Source organism: Barbus barbus (assembly GCF_936440315.1).
Source record: "Barbus barbus genome assembly, chromosome: 2".
Lineage (NCBI taxonomy): Eukaryota > Metazoa > Chordata > Actinopteri > Cypriniformes > Cyprinidae > Barbus > Barbus barbus.
The window spans coordinates 40,901,288-40,923,616 of record NC_136730.1 but is presented as its reverse complement, the minus strand read 5'-3'; the positions used below and the strand labels follow the sequence as shown (position 1 = coordinate 40,923,616).

The 22,329-nt window shown below is 35.2% G+C and overlaps 2 protein-coding genes across 2 annotated transcripts in view; one reads left to right on the top strand and one right to left on the bottom strand.

Moving 5' to 3' along the window:
* Positions 1–22,329, bottom strand: part of LOC306842881 (nuclear factor of activated T-cells 5-like) — a 49,631-nt gene that overhangs the window by 21,385 nt on the left and 5,917 nt on the right. Inside the window, exon 2 of the mRNA XM_079374038.1 lies at positions 3,907–4,032. Within this exon, the coding sequence (XP_079230164.1) occupies positions 3,907–4,032 (126 nt within the window). The remainder of the gene's footprint in view (positions 1–3,906; positions 4,033–22,329) is intronic.
* On the top strand, positions 11,184–22,020 carry LOC306876750 (uncharacterized protein; the record flags this gene model as incomplete). Its single annotated transcript, XM_079428143.1, has 6 exons — positions 11,184–11,291; positions 12,996–13,066; positions 18,543–18,660; positions 19,558–19,593; positions 20,737–20,829; positions 21,298–22,020. The coding sequence occupies 6 exons, from the start codon at positions 11,184–11,186 to the stop codon at positions 21,622–21,624; spliced, it is 753 nt and encodes a 250-aa protein (XP_079284269.1). The 3' UTR covers positions 21,625–22,020.

Below are 22,329 nucleotides of genomic sequence, written 5' to 3'. Positions count from 1 at the left end.
GTCTCACAACATAAACAGTTTAAATGAATTATTTTAATGGGATTGATCAAACGGCTGCATAAATGTGGCATGATAAACATGAGGACACCTGCATGCACAGGATGTGTGGTCAAGCCGTACATAATTAAATCAGGAAGAAATCTTTCCATGTGCGAAATACTGTCTGACATGTGACAATAATAGTAACCGCAAACCATTGTCTATTCAATATATTGAAATTGTCCTTCCTGGTCAGCTGAACCAAATCAACCGTGGGTGTGACATGTATGAGTTTCAACCATTTGATTTTGAGGCAATCAAAGGCATCAAATGCATTTTTCAGATCTTTATATTATGCTTCTGGGAGGTAAGCATACGAGTCATATGCATCAAAAAAATGGCAAAAATTTTTTTTCCCATCCTTATTTTCCTTCTCTGTCACATCAAGACGAGGGAGAAACGATTTGCCAGTTTGGCATCTGATCCAGTGACATTTGAGTCATCTGCTCCTATGTTTGTGCAGAATTGTTAATGAAATTAATTGAAACCTTGTTCTGGCAGAGGACTACAAAGCCAGAGTTTTTCATTATGCATTATGTTGCAACCTCTTGGCAGGCGTGCAACAATACAGACACTGAAACACAGAGCGTCTGTCTCTTCTGCCTCTTTAGGGTGGCTAAAAGTGGCAGTGGGTCTGAAGTCCAGTGTAACATCAACTTTGATAGGAATGTGGGAACGTTAATATAGGAAAAATTCAGCTTAGACAAACTCATAAAAGATTCATATTCATTAGATGATAAACTGGAGATAGATAACAGATAGTATATTCAACTTTGGACAATCTGTGTCAGAGTTACAAGACCCCCTCTGATTCATTAGTCTGGCCTGCATGCTTTTGACCGCACTGTAGTCTTTACTCGGCAAATGGCCAACTTAACACAGCAACCTGAGTGTGTTGTGTTGTGTTATACTGAGCCCTCAGAGCTTTCACTATTGATAGAAACTGTAACACAAGCCAACAGGGGCCCCGAGGGGCCAAACGAAAATGTAATCTGAATTCACCAATGGAGGACACATATTCCAGCAGGGGAGCAGTGAGAGAATTACACTTTTATTGATTTAGGCAGCAGAATTCTTGCAGTTGATTCCATCTCAGAAGAAAAATAAACACTTTAATTAAATTAGACGGGAAAACAAGTTTTAAAATAATAGTAACAGAATCATGACTTAGGTCAAGAATGTCATCCTGACTCGATATTAGAGAGACCCATGGTCACATCAGAGGGTCCCACCACAGACTGAGAGATTAGAGTTTAGGAGGCAGGCTGGGGGTAGAACAGAGAGGGGCAAAATGAACTAATCTGAATAGAGCGGCATATAGTTTTTATGTGCCCTACTGGTCAAAGGTTTGGAATAATTAAGATTTATTACTGTTTTTTGAAAGAAGTCTCTTATGCTGACCAAGGCTGCATTTATTTTATCAAAAATACAGTAAAATCTGTAATAGTTTGAAATAGACTTCGGTCTTCAGGGTCTCATGATCCTTCAGAATTCATTCTAATATGCCGATTTGCTGCTCAAGAAACATTTCTTATTATCAATGTTGAAAACTTAAAACGCTTAATGTTTGTGTGAAAATTGTAATGCGCTACTTCAAAAGTCTGGAGCAAGTAACATTTAAAAAGAAAGAAAGAAAGAAAGAAAGAAAGAAAGAAAGAAAGAAAGAAAGAAAGAAAGAAAGAAAGAAAGAAAGAAAGAAAGAAAGAAAGACTTTTATTCTACAAGGGAAAATTCAAATGATAATTTTTTTGATCACTTTCTATTCAACGAATCCTGAAAAAATGTATCACAATTTCCATAAAAATATTAAATTAGCACAACTGCTTTCAACTGCTTTAAATAATTTGTTTGTTGTTGTAATAATATTACTTTTTTCTGTATTTTTGATAGGCTTCTTTTCAAAAACATTAAAAATCTTAATTATTCCAAACTTTTGACCATTAGTGTCAAAATAGAAATTTCGATGAACAGATAAACATCTAGAATGTTTAGTTAAAAAACACATGGGCAAACTAAATTAAAAACCTTACTTTACATTATAATTAAAAATTATTTACTGGCCCTTTATTTTTTACAAGTATGAAAACCACATGAAAAGTTATCTTGAGAAAGGAACAATACCTTGCATGTATGTTTTGTTATTATTCAGTGTAAAAGAGAAGATATTAAAGGTAATAAAAGGCTAGAGTTAGAAACAAGACAATGATACAGTTGAACCCAAAATATTCACACTCAACAGCGGGAACACAATATTTGAAGGGACATGAATATGGCAAAAGAGTCGTCCCTCACAAAACAAAAAAAGTAGATACAAAACACAATACATCAAAACAAAACAATAAACACAAATAAAGAAATAAACAAAACAAAAACACAAAACTACAAGCAAACAAAGAAAAACAAATGCTAAACAACAGGTCAAACAAATAGAAAATACAAGAGCACTTGTTTAATTGCTAAGAACATATTCACAAATAAACAATAACATTATACACAAATAAAATATGAATTAATCTAGAAGAGAAAACAGCCAGAATAAGCAAGTCCAAATTGCAGTGAAACCTAAAAATCCCACAATGAAATTCATTTAAGCTGGAAAATACGTCACCTTCCTTCAGCTGCAGCCAGCATGTCCTGCCTCGTCAGAGGGATGCATTTGGCTGCAGTTAGGTACAGATGTCCAAAGGCAACAGACTTCTGGCTTACAGAAACTCACCCTAAACCTGGGCACTTTGATAAGGGGCAGAGTAAAAGAAACTAAAGTGAATTGCATTTTGAATGTACAAATAGGAACTCAAAGTAAAAGTTCTGAGGAGTGTTTTCACTGTGGACAGATTCTTTCCTCAGTGTTCAATGCAAGTCAGGAGAAATTGTAATAATTGCCAATTATACATGCATTATACATAAATATGTTTTGCATATAGAATTTCGGAGAATACATTTTGTATACGTTAATGAAAAAATAAAAATTAAAAATTCCTACTGTAATTTTATACTGAACAGATTTCCTTATTTAGGTTTTTATTTATTTATTTTAACGTATGTATGTTTGTTTGTTTGTTCATTTAAATAATTTTTTTTGTTTGTTTTGTTGGAAATTTGGGACTTAGAGGCACTGAGCCAATTATGTTCATTCACAAATCTAGAACAATGCCGGAGGGACAAATGGGATTTCATAAAGTAAGACTTGCAAAATTATTGTATGTTTCTTATTCTTATTCTTACTATTATTAATGTTGAGTATGTTAAATACCAAGTTAAAAAAATTGCTTTTGATTTAAAATGTAATTAAAAACTGATATTTAATTACTATTTGCAATATATATTTGCTACTCTGATGCCCCAATAAAAGTTTAGTTTTCTCTGAAATATCTTTTTTTCCCACATAAATAATTTTTTTTTTTTTTTATGGTTTTCCTTATATTTTTTTCAGCAAGGCCCAACATTCACAAAGGAACAAAACTGTGTTTAGACCACAAACCCAATCTATATGCTATTAGAGATATTTTCCTGATTAAATAATAGAGTATTATTTTAATATTTACTATTAAAACAGCTTTATGTGCTTAAAATGTCCCTATTTTCTGGTGCTACTGTAAACAATTAATTGCATTCGGTGCATGTTACTCCAAAAAAAGAAATGTTAGTTGTCTGTTATCTTTTTCAAAAGCTTGCTCCACCTCTGAAACGACTTTCCTCTGATGTCACCACACCCTCCCCACAAACCACCTGTCATATAAAGACCATTTTTCAATTAATCAACCACAAAAAATGTGGGCAGGTGAATATGCATCACGATGCAGGTCTTAGCTCCAGTCTTCCGCATCTGAGAGAAAAGACGGTTTAAAATACGAAAGCAAAGCTTACCTGCGGCGAGAGCCGTCGACGGCGGAGGTCCTGCCTCTCCACCACTTTTTTGACTCATAGCGGCTGCGTTCTGCTCTCTAGAAGATGGCAGTTGCAGCTCTTTCGGGAGAAGATCATATACCGATTCTAGAGGGAATCAGACAGAGAAATCTATTAAGTCTCAGACAGTAAAACGCAGCAAGTCAAAATAGCCTTGCACAGATTTCTTTGTGGCAACTGATATATGCAGTGAATTTCCAATATCTCATTTCAAGTGGATTATCGCCAGGCAGGGGTGATAATCAGCACAACATTTATTTCAGTACTTTTCCATGACCATAAAAGTCGTCTACATCTGTCAGTCCAATTCCAGGTATACAATGTCTTTCTGAACCCCACACGGACTGGCCACTGACCTGCCTGGCCATCAACATGGAAAAAGTCCTGACTGCTTATTTTACACCAATAGTAAATGATAAATACCATTTTTGGCATGCCAGAGGCCTTAGTCACCGCTCTGTGATTGTAGTGGGTTATTTTAACAGAACAAGAACACAATGCCTTCCAACCTTGCTCGCTATTCTGATGAGTACAACTTTGAAAACAAGGGTGCTACGAGGGATTTGAGAAGTCGAGAGGTGGTTTTCACTGATCCCAGCAGTTAGGCCATATCAAGCATAAAAAAAATGAATAAAATAAATGAATATAGCCATCACCCATCTGTCCAGAGACAAGCTCCTCAAATCCTTCATTCTGTACCTTGTCATTTATCACTGGGTCTGAATGAGATTATAATGTTTCAGAACAGATCCTCTCTCTCAGAGATTATTTGTCACACCTGCCAACAGCAGGCGAATGGAGAAAATTTGAACCTAAGTGAGAGACGATGCCATATTTAATTAAATGTGAATAAAAATGAGATATAAATACAATGTGATTAGTAGTTTGTGCTGTCTTAATGTTACAGTTCAGGGATCTACAAAACTTTTTGTCAGCCAAATACCTTCAACAAAAAAATATTACCCCCTGAGATGATTAGTATTATTATTTTAATAAAATATTTCAAATTTTTCTGTGTGTTTTATTTTAATTGTTTTTATTTTTAAATTACTGATTCATAGCATTAGGCATCAGAATTTGTTTTTAAAAAAACTTACATTGTCATTATTTTGTTGTATATTGAAATGAAATTGAAAATTGAAATTGAATGCAATGTGCTAAACACTTAAACCTCTCATATTGCTGCTGCTGAAACATCCAGGCATAAAGAATGCCACACTTTGATGCTAATAGAAATAGCTGCTTTTTAAGACTGTTCACACTTGGCTTCAATTTTAACAAGAACCAAATAAGACTGAACAGAGTTTAAAAACAAACAGTCTTTGCATTGACTTTGTAGCTGGATTTAAATTGGATCTTGTGATAGTGTCTCAGTCTACATTAAGTTCACACTGTTGTTTTTAGGAATGCAGTCTATTTTAATAATAATATTAATAAAACAGTATTACTTTTTTGTATTAAATAAAAAGTAATTTGATATTTTACATTGCAAGTTATAATGCCTCACTGTCAAATGTTAAACCTTCAAGCTTTTATTTTGGCAGAAATCTGCAGGGGAGACCTTTAGACTGTTTAATTGACAACGGGTTTACAAATTAACCAATAAAAGGTTGAAAACTTACAGGTAACACTTTATTTTTAAGGATTTTATATTAACTAGCTGCTTATTAGCATGCATATTACTAGCATATTGGCTGTTTATTAGTACTTATAAAGCACACATTAATGCCTTATTTTGCATGATCACATTTTACAGCCCTTCATCCTCATATACCTATAATAAGCAGCAAATCTATTGAGGGAAAATTCTGAGAATATGTGGTCCCGAATCTAAAGTGTTACCAACTTAGGTCCAGCATTTACCTGATCAGGAGCTGCTAGTGTGTAAATGAACACTGAAACACACAGCGCATCTGACTAAATTGCAACCTTTTGCGATTTGATAATTGCAACTTGCATGATTTGCATAACCAATTTTGGTTAGATTTTCATCAACTCACGAACCCCCTGCAGTTCCCTCACAAACCCCCAGGGGTTCACAGTTTAGGAAACCCTGTTTTAGGTATTGTCCAGTTTTTACAATCAATGATTTTTTTGTTTGCTTGAAATAGTTTGAAAGACTTTTTCCATCAGCTGATTGACTGGTATAAAGGCACACAACAGTTATTGACCTATTGAATATTAGTGGCATCAAATAGAATCGCAATAGGCCTACATAATGGCTTACAAACAAGTTTCCCAAACACAGACAAACAGGTAGCCACACCCCTGAGTCACGCCATTGGCTGAACAAGGTTGACATGTTAAACCGCTCCAACAAAGCAAGCATGTTTGTGGAACACCACAGTGTTTACACTCTTTAGGGGATGACAATCTACATATTCTTTACTTATAGCAGTCTCTGCACATATAGGTGAAAAAATCCAGATCTGTGGATGTCTGCATATGTTCACACTCTTTCCATCTGCATGTATAATATAATACCCCATGCTCATAAGATTTCATGCAGTCCTGCACAAAATAAAGTGTGAAAAGCACTGGTGTGTTTAGAGGCCTCTTAAGTTCTGAGAATAAATTAATCTCTTATCCGGCCTGAAATAGATGCAAACATGGGGCAGGTAAAGGCAAATTCTCAGTACGGCCGTGAACACAGTTTACAGAGGCGAGACGGGACCAACAGACACTCTCTGTTTCTAACTCAAACAAGCCCTGGAAAGTGGATTTTAAAGGCCTTGAGACCAAAAACATCACCGTTCTTACGCAACCACCATTACTTTTTTCCAAATATGAATGTCTGGACTTTAAGAAAACGCTAATGTGTCTTGATTTTTTCCCTTTTATAATTTACAGCATGTCTCAAAATGTATGATATCATTGGCTGTACCATGGTACTTCGACATACACTTTTGATAGACTTCTATTTGATATAGGCTTATTTCAGTTCTGGAGCTTGCATCTTTTTGGAGCTTCACTATGGAAATCCAATGGATTTGATAGTGAAGGTTTAGTGATATTTTACAGACCTGTCATGGCATGTTGCTTATGAAGAAGGACCAACTTGCAGATCAATAGCATTGTATGAAATTCGCCTCTGAATCCTCACAACTCTGAATTTTAACTTGCTCTTCCTCGTATATTGAGTAACTGCATCTGGTACCAATTAACATCAGTAGGTTTTTCTAATGCACAAAAATACAATCACTTACAAGACATGATAGTGCCCAAATCCTGCTCTTTCCCTGCTCAACCATTACCAATTTCTGTCTTCGGCTGGTCTGCACATGCAGGAACATGTGCGGTGTGCACAGGGCCCTTCAAGTAAACAGATTGCCAACCACAGACAGAAAATATGCCCTGTGCACTAAGACTGCGGCTGCAGAATCAGTACCTGGACTGTTTCTAAGTGTTTCCACTCATTTTTAAGAGAGAAAATTCCTATTTTGCTGCATAGTTTCTTCCCACACAAACAGAACACAGTGGTTGCCGTTCATGTCCCAAAACACAGTTTTTCTTTCACTAGGGAAAAGAAAAACAAAGAGCAATATCATTAACTTGGTAAACATTATGATTTCATTGCTTCTACAAAGCAATTCTTCACTTTTTAGCTCCTTTCTTGTTCAGACTACATCTGAAGCCAAAACACACTTGCACTGAATTAAAGGGATAGTTCACAGTCATTTACTCTTCCTTGTGTTGTTTTACATGCAGAAGATTAGCTTTTTCCATGTAACACAAAAAAATATATTTAGCAGAATCTTCTTGCTGCTCTTTTTCATACAATATTTGGGTGAAATGTTACTGTAATTCATTTGTAATTCATTATCAAATGAGATAATATAATGTACCAACCACCTTCCTAAGCTTGTGATGACAAGTGCTAATAAATCAGCTGCTGTAAACATAGGAGAACCAAGTAAAAGCTGAAAAATGAACAAATTAAGAGAGCCATAAAAATGTATATTGAAATTTTACAGTACTCTAAAATATATTTTTTCTTAAATACTAAAATTTTACCAATTTAATAGCTATATATTTATGCATTTAAGTATTTGGTAGTTATTGATTATATAATCACAAACCTTTTTCAAAATTGTTTAAAATCTCAAATCACACTTTTTAATCAGAAAATTCATGCATGCATGCAGTCTTAAATAAAATCATGGCCTATGGTGCTAATCCTCATAATACAGAAGTTTGGCCACACAAGGAAGATGGAAAAAGAATTGAAATTCATGCTCTCTAACCATAAAGCTCAACATATTTGTACTGTGCATGAAAGGGGAAAAGAAAAGGAAGGAAAAACATTCTGCAAGTTCATTCACACTTTTGCAGATTCTTGGCACTTGTTCTAATTAGCCCTGGGTTACGCGAGAGTGTTTTTGGCTGTTGTCCCTTCAAGCCCCCTGTAACCCCCTCCACCTTCAGCCCCTTGTGCTTTTCCTCTTGTTAGCATTTTGGCTTGATCTTCTTGATTTATTTAACTAGCTAAACAGGTTTTGTGAAGTGGCTGTGAGGCTTGTCAAGCAGAAATGTGAACTGTCAAATCACAGATGAAACAGAGGTTGGAAACAGATTACAAAGGAGTATGCAACAACTCTATGTATATAGAAAGACTGAGCCAATGAATATTAATGCACAGACTCAGTCATCCAGTCACGCTACCTATCTAATATTCAGGACCAAACTTGATATTATTTATGAATTGATGGGCTTTGCATGAATCAGATCACCACATTTGGTCATTAGCAAGACCTTGCAAGACATTTTAATGTTTTGACAGAAAGATTCAGTAGATAGTAAGTAAGATTTGTATTATTTATTAGATTTATATTAATTTATTTATTTCTCTGCATTTCTCTTCTTCTCTAGCTCACTTCCTAATTTAGTTGTCTAATGAACCTGATATATTACAGAAAGTGTCGGCTCATATGAATTGCTTGTGTTCCCCTTTTATACATTGCTTTGGATAAAAGTGTCTGCAAAATGCATAAATGTAAATAATATTTGATACGAAAATACAATAGGTGTTAAGAAAAGTGTTACCTTATCTAAAAATGTAAACTTTATTAAAATATTATTAGAAATACAACTTAACATATAAAACACAAATGTAAGGCCTCCTGAAATCAGTAAGGTCTGACATTTCTTTTCAGAATCAGAAATTTTAATGCAAGCCAACAGAGGTGATCAGTGTACAGTATTTTAATATCTTAAATGGGTCCAGGTGCCTGATACAGACAGTGCCTTTGAAGGCTCACAAGGTGAAAGTCTCCATTCAAAGGACAAGAGGGATTGAAGCTGGGAATCATTTATAACACTCTACAAATGTTTATTACCTATTCCAGCCTGCTGCCGACGGCACCATAGCAACCAGGAGCAAAGCGCAGCCTACATCTCCAAGTATTCTGAGCATTAAGTAGGTGGTAAAGGGAAATTTAAATGGGTGCTCTATATGAGGAAAAAACTAGTTAACTGTTGCTGCCCTAAAGCAAGGACTACCAGGCCAGACAGAGAGAGATAAAGTAGAACCTGTCTAAAGGTATATTTATATTGTTAATCAAACTGTGTGTATGTGTGGCTGATATGACGTTTAACATGTCCTATAGATAAAATGAAGTTATCTGTCTTATATATATATAGTGTATAGTTTTCATATGGATGCAAAAATCAGTGCTTAAAGGAATGGTTCAATCAAAAATTCAATTTTAAAATGTACTCGCCTTCAGGTCACCCAAGATGTAGAGTTTGTTTCTTCATTAGAACAGATCTGGAGAAATTTACCATTACATCACTTGCTCAGCAAGGGATCCTCTGCAGTGAATGGGTGCCGTCAGAATGAGAGTCTGATAAAAACATCACAATAATCCACACCACACCAGTCCATCAATTAATGTCTTGTGAAGAGAAAAGCTACACATTTGTAAGAAACAAATCCATCATAAAGACATTTTTAATGTCAAATCGCTGCATTTTGCAACACAAATTCAGGATCAAAACAACATCTGAGATTGTCTGGTTTGTTCACTTACAAGCCGTACTTGTGATCTGTGATGAAACTAATCAAGTGTCACCCAAACTCTGATGGAATTACTGTAGTTATGATAACGCTGCTTGTTTGCAAACTTTTTTTATTTAGAAAAACTGGAAATGAATAAGAATTTAGTTAAACAATTTATTTTGTGTTTCTGTAAGATTAAGATTCTGATTTGTTTTTTGCAACAAAAAAAAAAAAATATAGTTATTGAGGTGGAAAATAAAGATGATTTCAGTGTACATAGTATTTAAATTAATTAATATTTTAATATAAAACCTGGTCCTCTGGTTGAAAACCACCGCCTTGCTGCCACTGAAACAAATATGCTACAGTGCGTGAGCTAATTTAATTTAGGCCACAGTTTAAATTATATTGAGACAGTAATTTGCATGTAATTGTAAGAAGATAAGTAACTACACAAAAATGAAGGCTCCTTTTGAGTATATTTTACTGAACCTTAAATCAGTGCAAAATGTTTGGAATTTTAAAAAAAGTCATGTCATGCAATTATTTTATTTTCATGATCAATCAATGGTATAATTTCTGAGTACTTCATTTAAGTATTTAAATTTTAGGCACATCATTTTAGTCATTTAAGTACTTACATTTTTGTAATTATTTGTTAGGAAATTATATGAAATCTCAGTCACATCACACATCTTTACTCTTTACCTTGTTTGTCCTAAATTGTGATAGCATCAGTCAAACTCATTGTCACCATGAAATGAACAAGGGATTCTTCAAATATAAATAAATGAATAAATTTAAGAGATTTTAGGAGACAATTTTCATGTTTCATGCTTTAGTCAAAATGATCTTTTTAACAAATGCTAACAGAAACAATAGTCAAGGTCAGAGCACAAGAACACTGACAGATGAAACAGAGATGCAAGCAAAATCTGAAGTCACACATTCAGAAAATAATTAAAGTCAGAAAACAAATGTCACGTTGTGCTCTAACATGGGTCCAATCAAAGAGAGTGAACGCGGTTTCATTAAGTGATAGCACAGACAGCGTCCACTTCATCCGTTTAACCTCTGGTAGGATCTGCCCCGTCCCACGAGGGCAATAGATAATGTGAACATCCAAGGGCAACAAAACACACGGCCAAGAAGAAGGCAGAAGAACACTATCAAACCAGCTACATTATTAGTCTAGTGTCAATTGCTCTGGCCTAAACAATGGCCTAACCTTGAGGCAGGAATGAAGGGGGACTTTACAGACCAACCTGGGACAGGGTGGAGGAACGGAGAGTACCGTAAGGAGGATGTTTGTTTCATTCTGCGTGCCACCACATGCTTCCCATTACATGTAAGGCTAATGTATTCCATTCCATGCACTAGGTTCCAAAAGGGGTTTTCAAACACTCTAAAAAATGCTGGGTTAAATACAACCCAGCACCGAGTAAAATATGGACAAACCCAGCGGTTGGGTTACTGCTCAGAAGGTTGTGTTAAACATTGGTAGATGTCACGTGTTGGTTTCTGTTTAGTTCCTGTTTGCCCTTATTTGGTTTTTCCTGTTCTAGTTTAGTTAATCATTGTTTATTATCCCCACCTGTTTTGCATTAATCATCTTGTTAACTCCTTTGTCTCAGTTTTATGTTTAATAAATGTGTGTTGATGCAACTTCGTTCTCCTGATCTTTTGTTTTATTATTCTACAACCACATTTCGTAACAATAGAAAACAACCCGGCACTGGGTTTGTCCATATTTTACCCAGCGCTGGGTTGTATTTAACCCCGCATTTTTTAGAGTGAAGCGATGCCATTAAAGAACCATTTTTTAGTGTGAAGAGCATAATCTAAAGAACCTTTTTCAACTGTGAAGAACCTTTTGTGCAATGGAAAGATTCCATGGATGTTAAAGATTCTTTATGGAACCATCAATGCCAATAAAGAACCTTTATGCTGTATTTGGATACTGTATATTTCAGTGGTGCTTTGGATCCAAGGGACGTTGCCAGAGGAGTTCATTGAATGTGGGTGGTTTTCAATGGCCTCTTTCCTGATTATGTAGCCAGATAAACCAACCTCTATTCAGCTTTCCACAGACACAGAGACTATAGAGGAATGAATAAAGGCACGTCCTATCATCATAAGTGGATTAAGTTTGCCAAGTTTCCACTTTTTATCCTTTTCTGTTTATATTGGCCACTCATATCTGGCAAAAAACACACACATTTGATATGTGTCTTCAGAATGTCCTCCTCATGGACCTGCTGTCTATCAAGTTTTGTCAGTAAAATGTTTTGTCAGGAGGTGTACTAGAGATGGTACACACAGTACTAAGGATTATGCACACAGGACCAACAGCAATAAAATTAAAACTGACAGCAAAAGTTTCTCGATGGAAATCCATATGCTAAATTGATGTCGGAGCAGTATAGAAAAAGAGTGAAATTATTGTTTTCAGACACTTAACTGGAATTAAATGAAAAGTTATTTGTTTGCATTTATATTAAATACAGATTGAGTGTTTAAGTAGGACTTAGGTACATCTTTTTGAGTAATTTCATAATTCTACAATTTTTGAAAATGTACCGACAAGTGTAATGACAAGCATTTATGACAAATTAAAACATATCTATTGAAACTCAATTTATAAAGAGGAAGGTGCAATTTTGTACATTTGTATTCAATTAACATGCGACTAAATTTCTGAAAACATTACAATCAGTTCACATTCAAGTATATTATTTCCTAAATAAATACTCTTTTTAAAAGCATGCTAAAGTATACTTTTTTCACAAGGTTATACTATCTGAGCATGACCTTTGACCTCTTGAATCTTAGAAACGTGGCTACATTGTGCTGAATTCATGATAAAAATAATGCAGACACTACCTGATCTATATTTAATGCTGCATATTTGTATATTAAGAACCTAGGGGGAAGTACATAAAGTGTGAATTCACCTGAGGTGACATTTGTGAGAAGCCACTCTAGCTCTCAGCTGGATCTCAGCAGTGTGTTTTTAGCACAGAAACAAGTCTGTGTCTGCTGTGTTTACCAGCAGCTTCACAGGACGGCGGAGCAGGGGAAGAAACAGACATTGGGCTCAGATGAAAGCTGGGCCTCAGCGCAGTGAGGAATTCATGCTGTTTACACAAGCATGGCCACTGCACTGACAGCTTCACATGCACACAAACACCCTCACAGACACAAACACAAAGCCATCCAACCCTCGCTGAAAGAGTGACACTCCAAATAATGAAACACATATGCATTTCAATGCAATAGAGAAAGCCATCTAAGAGACCCACGTTACCAGCCAAGTACCAAGATGCAACCATTCATATCTACATGCAAAACTAACCTACATATTTTCAAAATCAGAATATGTCAAATCAACCTGGTAAAGGTCAAAATAATACATTAAAAAAATGCCTGACGAAGTCTCTCTGACCAAAGCATTGCTGGGTTTTTTTTTTGAAAATAAAAGGGAATTATTGAATTGAACAGTGTGCAGATTGTTCTTGCTTAATTTCACAAAATCTAAATAGTCTAAAACAAATTAAAATGAGAGACATTGACTAGTGAACAGTCATGTCAAAGCTGTCAGTTGTGTCAATATCATCATGTCATGATATTTCTCGGAACAAAAATGTGACAATATGCATTGCTGATGAAAAATTAATATTTGCAACATAAGGTCAATAGGTGTTGATTTACTGCAGCTGTGAGAAATCAGCCAATCTAGCTACTTACCTCCATATATGGTTTCCCGTTTACACCTGTATTTTATGTTTACCACCTGTGATCTGATTACAAACAAAAATGCATGTTGATAACAGGTGTAAACTATTCCACTACTATATATAATAAATATAATCAAAGATATGTGTGGATTTGGTTTATTGGCCCTGATAAATTAAAATAGGGCCTGCATTGCACCACTGGAAAATCAATTTAAAATATTTATTAAAAGTATAAAATATGAAATGTTTAAAGAAATGTTTAAAATATGTGAAAGTAAGTGACAGTCCATTTTAAAATGTACAATGTTTAAAAATTTTAAATGTGTGTCTAATATAATTCTGTGTTATCTGCTAAACAAAATCATGAATATTTCTATTCTGGTGCCATCATTGTGCAATGGAGGCCAAGACCAAATCCAGATCCTGATGTAATACCAAATTAGTTTTTTGCTTTTTAAATAAAAAGTACTATTTGTTAACTGTTAATCATGTTTTAGAAGTAATAACACATTTTAACAAGTATTTTGGCTTTGTGAGAGTCTTGTATTATGAGATCAGGATCAAATTGAACCAATTGAACCAAATCATAACATGGAACAATATTCTGAAAGCAATGGAAAAATCTGATAAAACATTTGGTTTATAAAGTTTTAAGTGAGCTCCAAAAGCCCACAGATAGAAATGAGGGACCTATAAACAGTGCAGATTTTTACATATTTCTTCAAAAATCCTAAAACTAGGGTTTTGCTCTCCAATTTTTGATTGGATTTTCCACCCCCAAAAGTTCCCAGATATTCATCGTGGCCTCAGATGTTTGGAGACCACTGTTCCTCCCTGTCATCTTGTAAGAGAGAGTCCTCAGCTCTGTGCGTTTGTCCTTTGGACTCAGCCTAAACCCACACCTTGAGAACATTAATAACATAAGAGGATTCGGCTGGAAATCTAATTAAGGCTGTAGATTGTCTGCTGATTCATTAGACATGGACAAGGAGAACGCGTCTATTATCACAGCAACACAACTGGGCAAGAGTTGAGGTTAACAGAAAAATGAAATCTCAAAAGCATCTCACAATTTCAAAATAATAAACTGACACAGGTTTGAAAAAGAACTTGTTTTAAGTAAAAAGGATAGTTCAGGCAAAATGAAAATGCTCACTTACCTTCATGTTGCTCCAAACTTGTATGAATTTCTTTATTCTGTGAAACATATAAGATACTCTGAGAACCATACAAGTTTGCAACAACATGAGGGTGAAAAAATTATGACATTTTGAGTGAGTTTGAGTGAACTATTAAGCTCATGCACTGAACTAGAATGAGTTTACAGCAAGTTAAGCTAGTTTTGCGAAGGCAAGTATCACTTCATGTTCGGCTGCTGAAAGATTTTACATTCCCAGACAAACATGCATAAGTCAACCTCACATGAATCTCTCTTAGTCCTGAAAGTCACTGCCTAAATCACAGCACAATTTAGTAACAAGCACTGCGTCTTTGCAATAAACTTTGCATTGCTTTACATTTATTTCTTTAGCAGATGATTTTATCCAAATCAACTTACGAATGAGAATAATACAAATCAAATTATATGTTTAATGTAGAGAATAAAACAGCAGCGCAGTGCTGAATAATAATAAAATGCTAGAGCACACAGTAAGCGGAGAGCAGCAGGGGAAATAATCAATTGAAAATACAAGTGCATTATGTAAAGCTATATGTTAAAATGGGACTCAGGAATTTTTATTAAATGCTGCGGCTTCACACTGGATCTGCCTGTTTATCTTGAGCATTTCTTGGACATTTTTGGATTCAATCTTAATGCAGCAGCAAATGTCTCACAAGCTGGACTGATTTAAGAAAAATGACTATTGATAAAAAGCACAAACACTGGATTAATAAACAGACTGATGAAAAAGTCACTTACTCAGTTAATTTTACATGTCAACAAAGGCCTGCTGACATTATGGGAATATTATGGGTTATTTCCATACAACAAAAATTGTAATAGTGCACTGCAGTGATGACGCATTTCTGAAAAGTTAGCTTCTCCCTGGTTCACTTCACAAGAACACAATAGGATTTTGCCACTGGCTTTTGGATTATTACTCTGTGACCAACAAACGTTTATGATTCTTACACATTTTGTTCGTTATGATAATCTTCACAAAGGAACACAACTTTAATGAATTCTGAAGCCAGAAGTAAAACGCTAAGCATAGCCTATGAACAAACAGCACCACAGTCACATGATTTCAACATCATTAAGCTTCTTGTACTTAAAAACATTTTCTCTAAAAGTTAAAACAGTTTGCGAGAGTGTGATTATAAACACAATGAGGCTGTGATTTCACCGGTTCAGCATGATGACATTTAACCTCTGTAGTCCCATTTAGCCACATGTTAGCAACTGCCTTTTTCAAGATCACTAAAAGCTTTAAATATCAAAAGGGGGTGTTACTGATGTATCTTATGTCATTGAATAAATGTAAAAAAAAAAATCTTGAGCTTGTGTTAACCACAGTTAACCTTATTTCAGGCATTTAACCAAAAACCATTGAAAAAGCCCATTGACTTCGGGATGTTGGAACCAGAAGTGCTAAAATGCTAACTTGTTTCCGGGATTTTGCCAACAAAAATACATCATCACTGCAGCACTCTATTGTTTTAACTAAGCACTGGTTTTAGGGTATTAGGTGGTCTACAACATCAGGAGCGAGCTGGAACTCTTCTCCGTCCATGTATAACGTGCTATTCTGCCCCATGGGGAGATGCTCTGCTCCTTTCAACCCCAGACATGCTCACAAAACTACTGTAAACCTCCTGGAGATAAAAATCACGGATTATGTGTCGGTGACAAAGCTTTTGAACTTTGACCAAGAGTTGTGTGTGACAGAGTGACACATGATGTGTGGTTTAAATGAAAAACCTTTTAAAAGCACAGCCACTCTCACAAAACTGGATCCGGCTTTAGGCCGCCAGACCGCGCTGTCCAGCGGGAAACTCTGCCAAGTGCCGGATGAAACGTTCTGGGTTTAAGAAGAAAGATCCCGTAACCTGAGTGTTCCTCATCAGCCAATGGAAAGCCTACTGCTTGGATCTTTGATTAACTTCCTGCATATTTAACACATGGTTTGTGGCCTCAAAATGTGTCTGGGTCAGGGCAGCACAAGAGATCAGAGTTCAAGAGCTTCAGGCACTTTTCATATATGCCTGATAAGAAATGTGAATTTTTTTTTATTTTTTTTTCCACAGATCAAATCAGCCATCTTTGAAACAAAAGAAGTCACATATACAATTTTCAGGTTTGTTATGCATGTTTCATGGTTACACAGTATTGAAAGGGGTCACAACAATTTGGTTATTGGCCATTATTGATCAGTTCAATCCCAAAAATCTCTCTATATTTAGGTTTTTAGAAATATAGGCTACTCTTTGTATTTTATGTTGGTTTTATATGGTCTTGAAAATGGTAATAAATGAATATTTTCAAATTTAGTAATATTTAGTATTCCGGAATACATAATCATTATTTTAAAAAACATATAAAATATATATTTTTAAAATATCATGAATTATTTAGTCAGAGATTGAGTTTTTGGGGAATTGCACCACATTACATTTTACACCATTAACTAACCCCGCCTTGTCATTAACGTCTAATTACCTGTTAATTTTTTTATTGTTTTCAAGTTACTATATGTAAGAAGTGCATCTTTTTTTTATAATAAACGAACAGATTAATCAATCCATCATTAAAGCATTTTCATTGTAAACCATCCCTTCTGGCCAATATGTGTCTATAATCTATAATAATAATAATCCTCCAGTGAAAAAGTTCTGTTGTCCTCTCACAATGGAAAGGTTTGTTAAAGTTAAAAGCATCTTCATGATGGATTTGTTTCTTACAAACACGCAGCTTTTCACTTCACAATACTGGAGTGGTATGGCTTATTTGTGAATCATTGTGATGTTTTTATCAGCTGTTTGAACTCTCAATCTGACGGCACCCATTCACAGCAGAGGATCCATTGGTGAGCAAGTGATATGATGCTACATTTCTCCAAATCTGTTATGATGAAGAAACAAACTCATCTAGGATGAGCTGAGGGAGAATACATTTCAGCATCTTTCCATTATTGGATGAACTATTCCTAAAATGAGTAATCACCTTTCGTGTAGAGCTATTTTCCAACAACTGTAAACAATAAATATAAAACTAGCAAAAAGAAACTCAGTTTCTTAACAGATAAGCTCAATTTAGCACACACATTGACCAGTTTAGGTTGGTAGCACTTGTGATATTGGCACATATTTGACAGGTACATTTCAGCAGGCTGTGTAAGTTAGCCATTCGCTAAACATTACAACCAAACCGCTCGGGCCTAATTTTGCTCTGTATGGGCCTTTATATTTTGTTTATTCAGAAAACATGGATTGGCTCTGGAGAATATAATTAAGAAAAATAAATAACCAATAAGAGCAAATATTTGAAAACAAGCTAACACTATACTCAAAAAAAGACTAAAACTTTTTTTTTTTTTTTTTTTTTTTTTAATAGTCCTAGTGTGACAAATATATTTTTTAAAAGAAAAATGTTCATGTAATATCTCAAAATATTTAACGGTGTATTAAAATAGTTTTAGATTCATTATAAACGTGACTTTACTGCACTGAAAAAAGTAAATCTGAGTGGATGTAAATGTTAAGTAATTAAAATGCGTGATATCAACAATAAAATGTTATGTTTGTATCTTTACATTAATATATCTAGTTTTGAATTAATCTGCATTTGTTCAAAACACAAAACAATGTGTATTTTTTTCCTTCACAAAATTAATCTAAGTAATCCCAGCCAAGCTTTTTAGGTACACACGCACAACAAACAATACCTTGTTGTATTTACTCGGTACAAAAAAAAACTCCCCCTTCCTGTTTCGTTGCATTCAAACGAAGACGAAGACGAAGACGCGGACTGAACTTAAGGTAAGAATAAAGTTAGCAAATTAACAGTTAATGTTACTTGGGTTGGTACATTCTTTACAGTTCTTGAATTGTTGTACAAAAACGAGGCTTTAAATGTAATTGAAGATTGTTGTACGTGGATTTTCTAATTAGCATTAGGCCTACCATGTGGTTACCCTGGTAGGTGGCTATAGTTGCTTTACATGTAACGGTAGGCCTAATTGAAACTTTGCAAGTGGAGATAAAATAGTTTGTTGTAGTGTAATTTGAAGCTTACATTAGAATGCAGCAACAAGCACGTGGAGTTTTAGAACATCCATGAATAATGTAGTGTAACGTCGTTTTTTTTTTATCTGGGTCTTATTTTATTCTTTAAAAAATATATGTTTTTGTGTTTAAGTGACTGATGGAAACAACAATCTTTTAAATCGGCCCTAGGCTATCCAAACGTGCGCGCATTTGTAGAAATATCGATTTAGTTTTCAAACTATTTGGTCATACAGAATGCATAAGTTACTCCATTTACCACCGATCTGAAGAGCTGAAAGAGCGCGCTCTGTCTGTTTCTCTTCGTGGTTTGCGTTAGTTAGGACGGTAGTTTGTACGGTCTATGGTTAGATCGCTCATTAGAGGTTTACAGCTTTCAATCATTTTACGTGACCATAATCCTGCCTTCTGCATGACGCGGTTCCCTGTACACTTTCTCACCTGAGCTCCGAGGAAAAACAAACCCAAAGAAACCTTTCATATGAAACTGAAGACAATTAGCTGTCTGATCGGCAGGTCAACTACCTGCAGTGTTTGTGGAGAGAAGAAAATGTGAAACTATTTTTAATTATAGTTATAGTTAAATGATTTGCTATGATTTGGGTTTCATGCATTGGTCAGTTACTAACCATAACACTGTGTCCTTACCAGGTGACTCTCCTGACAAGTAGGCTACACTGGATAAAGGTAAGTAACTTTCAATAAATTATATTTAAATTATATAATACATTTATTGTAGTGAGGAAACTGGGGGTAAAGTTATAACTCAGTTGGCAAAGGTCCAGTTGTCCTGTTTTTTTAATTTTTTTATTTGCTTTTCACAGAGTAAATTTATAGTGTGGATGAGTAATTGACAGAATTTTAACTTAAAGGGTCAGTTCACCCGGAAATGAAAATTCTGTCAGCAATTACTCGCCCTCATGTCGTTCCATACATGTAAGACATTCGTTCATCTTCAGAACACAAATGAAGTTATTTTTGAAATCTGAGAGCTGTCTCACTCCTCCATAGGCTGATTGATAATTGCATCTATCAAGGCCCTGAAAGTTAGTAAAGACATCGTTAAAATAGTCCAAGTGACTACAGTGGCTCAACCTTAACTTTATGAAGCGACGAGAATACTTTTTGTGTGAGAAAACCCCACAAAAATAACAACTTTATTCAACTATTTATTTTCTTCCGTGTGGGACTCTGACGTGAGTTCATGAGAGCCCCACGACGCATGCGCGAGAACGCAGATGACGTCCTGACATAGCCGGAAGCGCTTCACTGTTTGTTTACAATCAGGGGACATACTGTGTATGTAAGCTATTTGAATTCCACATTGATTATGCTTTAGGTCACGATGTAGTGTTTAAAATGGTTCTAAATTGTTCAAAATCTGCGGACATATTTACAAAGACAGTTTTATGTACAGTGCGCATCTTCCTCTGCTTGTTAACAGACAGTGAAACGCTTCTGGCTATGAGGTCGTCATCTTCAGCATCTTCTCAGTTCTCGCCCATGCGTCGTGACGCTCTCATGAACTCACGTCAGAGGCCCACACGGAAGAAAATAAATATCTGAATAAGGTCGTTATTTTTGGGTTTTTTGCGCACAAGTATTCTCGTCGCTTCATAAAGTTAAGGTTGAGTTACTGTAGTCACTTGGACTATTTTAACAATGTCTTACACTTCCTTTCTGGGCCTTGAAAGTGGTCATGATGAGCTCTCACATTTCATAAAAAATATCTTAATTTGTGTTCCTAAAATGAACGAAAGAATTTTCGAGAATTTTCATTTTTGGGTGAACTAACCCTTTAATATAATCCCATATTTCATATATTTGTAGGACAACAGCATTGAGTCCAGAAGAGAAACTGTGATCAGAGGCCTCATTCTCTACCTTGGTGAAAAGACAGAGGAATTAATCAAGGACTACTGGGTAAAGAAATTATATTTCTGCATAGGTATACTGAAAGATTTTCAAATGTATTTCTTGATTTATATAGAAAGTTTTACACTGCACTTATATACATATTACATATATGTATATAATATACACACTCATATATACACATGACTCTCTCCACATAAATATTTTTCAGTTCACACAAGATTGTTATTGTATATAAATGTAGACAAATGCATGTGAGAAAAAAATTGTCTTAAATCACAACACGGTCAAAACTACCACAGCAACCAAGTAATCCCGCCCAAATCCCAACAACACGCAGCACATTCTTCGAGTGACTTTCGGGCACAAATTGTACATAAGTGTATAGATCAAAACTACCACAGCAACCACGTAATCCCACCCAGATTTCTGTTCAGAGGGAGAGCAAAGAGCTAAATGCATTCTTCACATTAGCAAACAAAAAGTAGGTTAAATTCTCTCTGGTATATTTCACAGGTTTGTGTTGACGACGATGCTGCACCCATCCAAGAGGCCATCACTTCATTTGTACTCAACATCTTTGTGGTCAGCAAAGCCAGGGATGGAGGTCTCGAGAAGCAAGCTGGAATAGCCATCGAGGGAGCAGAGGTCCTTTTTTGCATTCCCAGTGTAGCACATGCTTGCACCTACCTTATGGGCCTTATTTATGCCTTGGAGCTAAGCTATTCAAAGAAACTTAAATACACCTTTGAGGTATTTCAGAAGATCTTCCTGGAGCTGGAGGATGTTAACAAAAACATGTCCTCCAAAATTCACGATCTCAAGATCAGCTTACTGGCCTAAAAGCGATACAGACATTGTTGACAAGTTTTACGGTTCAATTTCTCAGGTTCTCCTAATGCACTCTCAATAGTAACTACTATTGCATTTTCATATAGGGACCATGTTTTGTCTGTTAATGAGCATTTGAAGGAAACATGACTGTGAAGAAGCGAGAAACGCATGACTCATGGAAAATATTTTGCACAACGTGAATTTGTAAGATAAGCTACCCAAAGAAACTGAAATGTAGGTTTCTTAGAAGATCTCCATTTTCATACGTGATCATACATGTGTAAGTGTGTTGTTTTAAAGTCTTAGAGTATGTTACTGTACAGGACTGAAAAACGCAATTTTATAGAAAATATTCTGTAAAGGTCTTTTTTTTTTTTCTGAAGACAATAAAGCCTGTCAACTTTCACTTAATGAGCTTTCTTCTAGCACCACCATGAAGCACAATTTTCTATTGTAGACAATGTCTCATCCTGTGACGTGGATATATTTTATTATACTTTGTTTTATACTGACCTTGTCAGTTTTTACTATCAAATGGCCAAAATGTCAGCTTTATGTAATGTAATGTAATAACTAGATTTCCATATTTGATGAGTACATTCTACTGGCATTCTGTACCAGTGTTGAACTTTTACTATAGTAGTAAAACATTACTATTTGCATTTATAATACTCAGTTGCTAATTAGAAAATTTGAGTACATGTAACTTTAAAA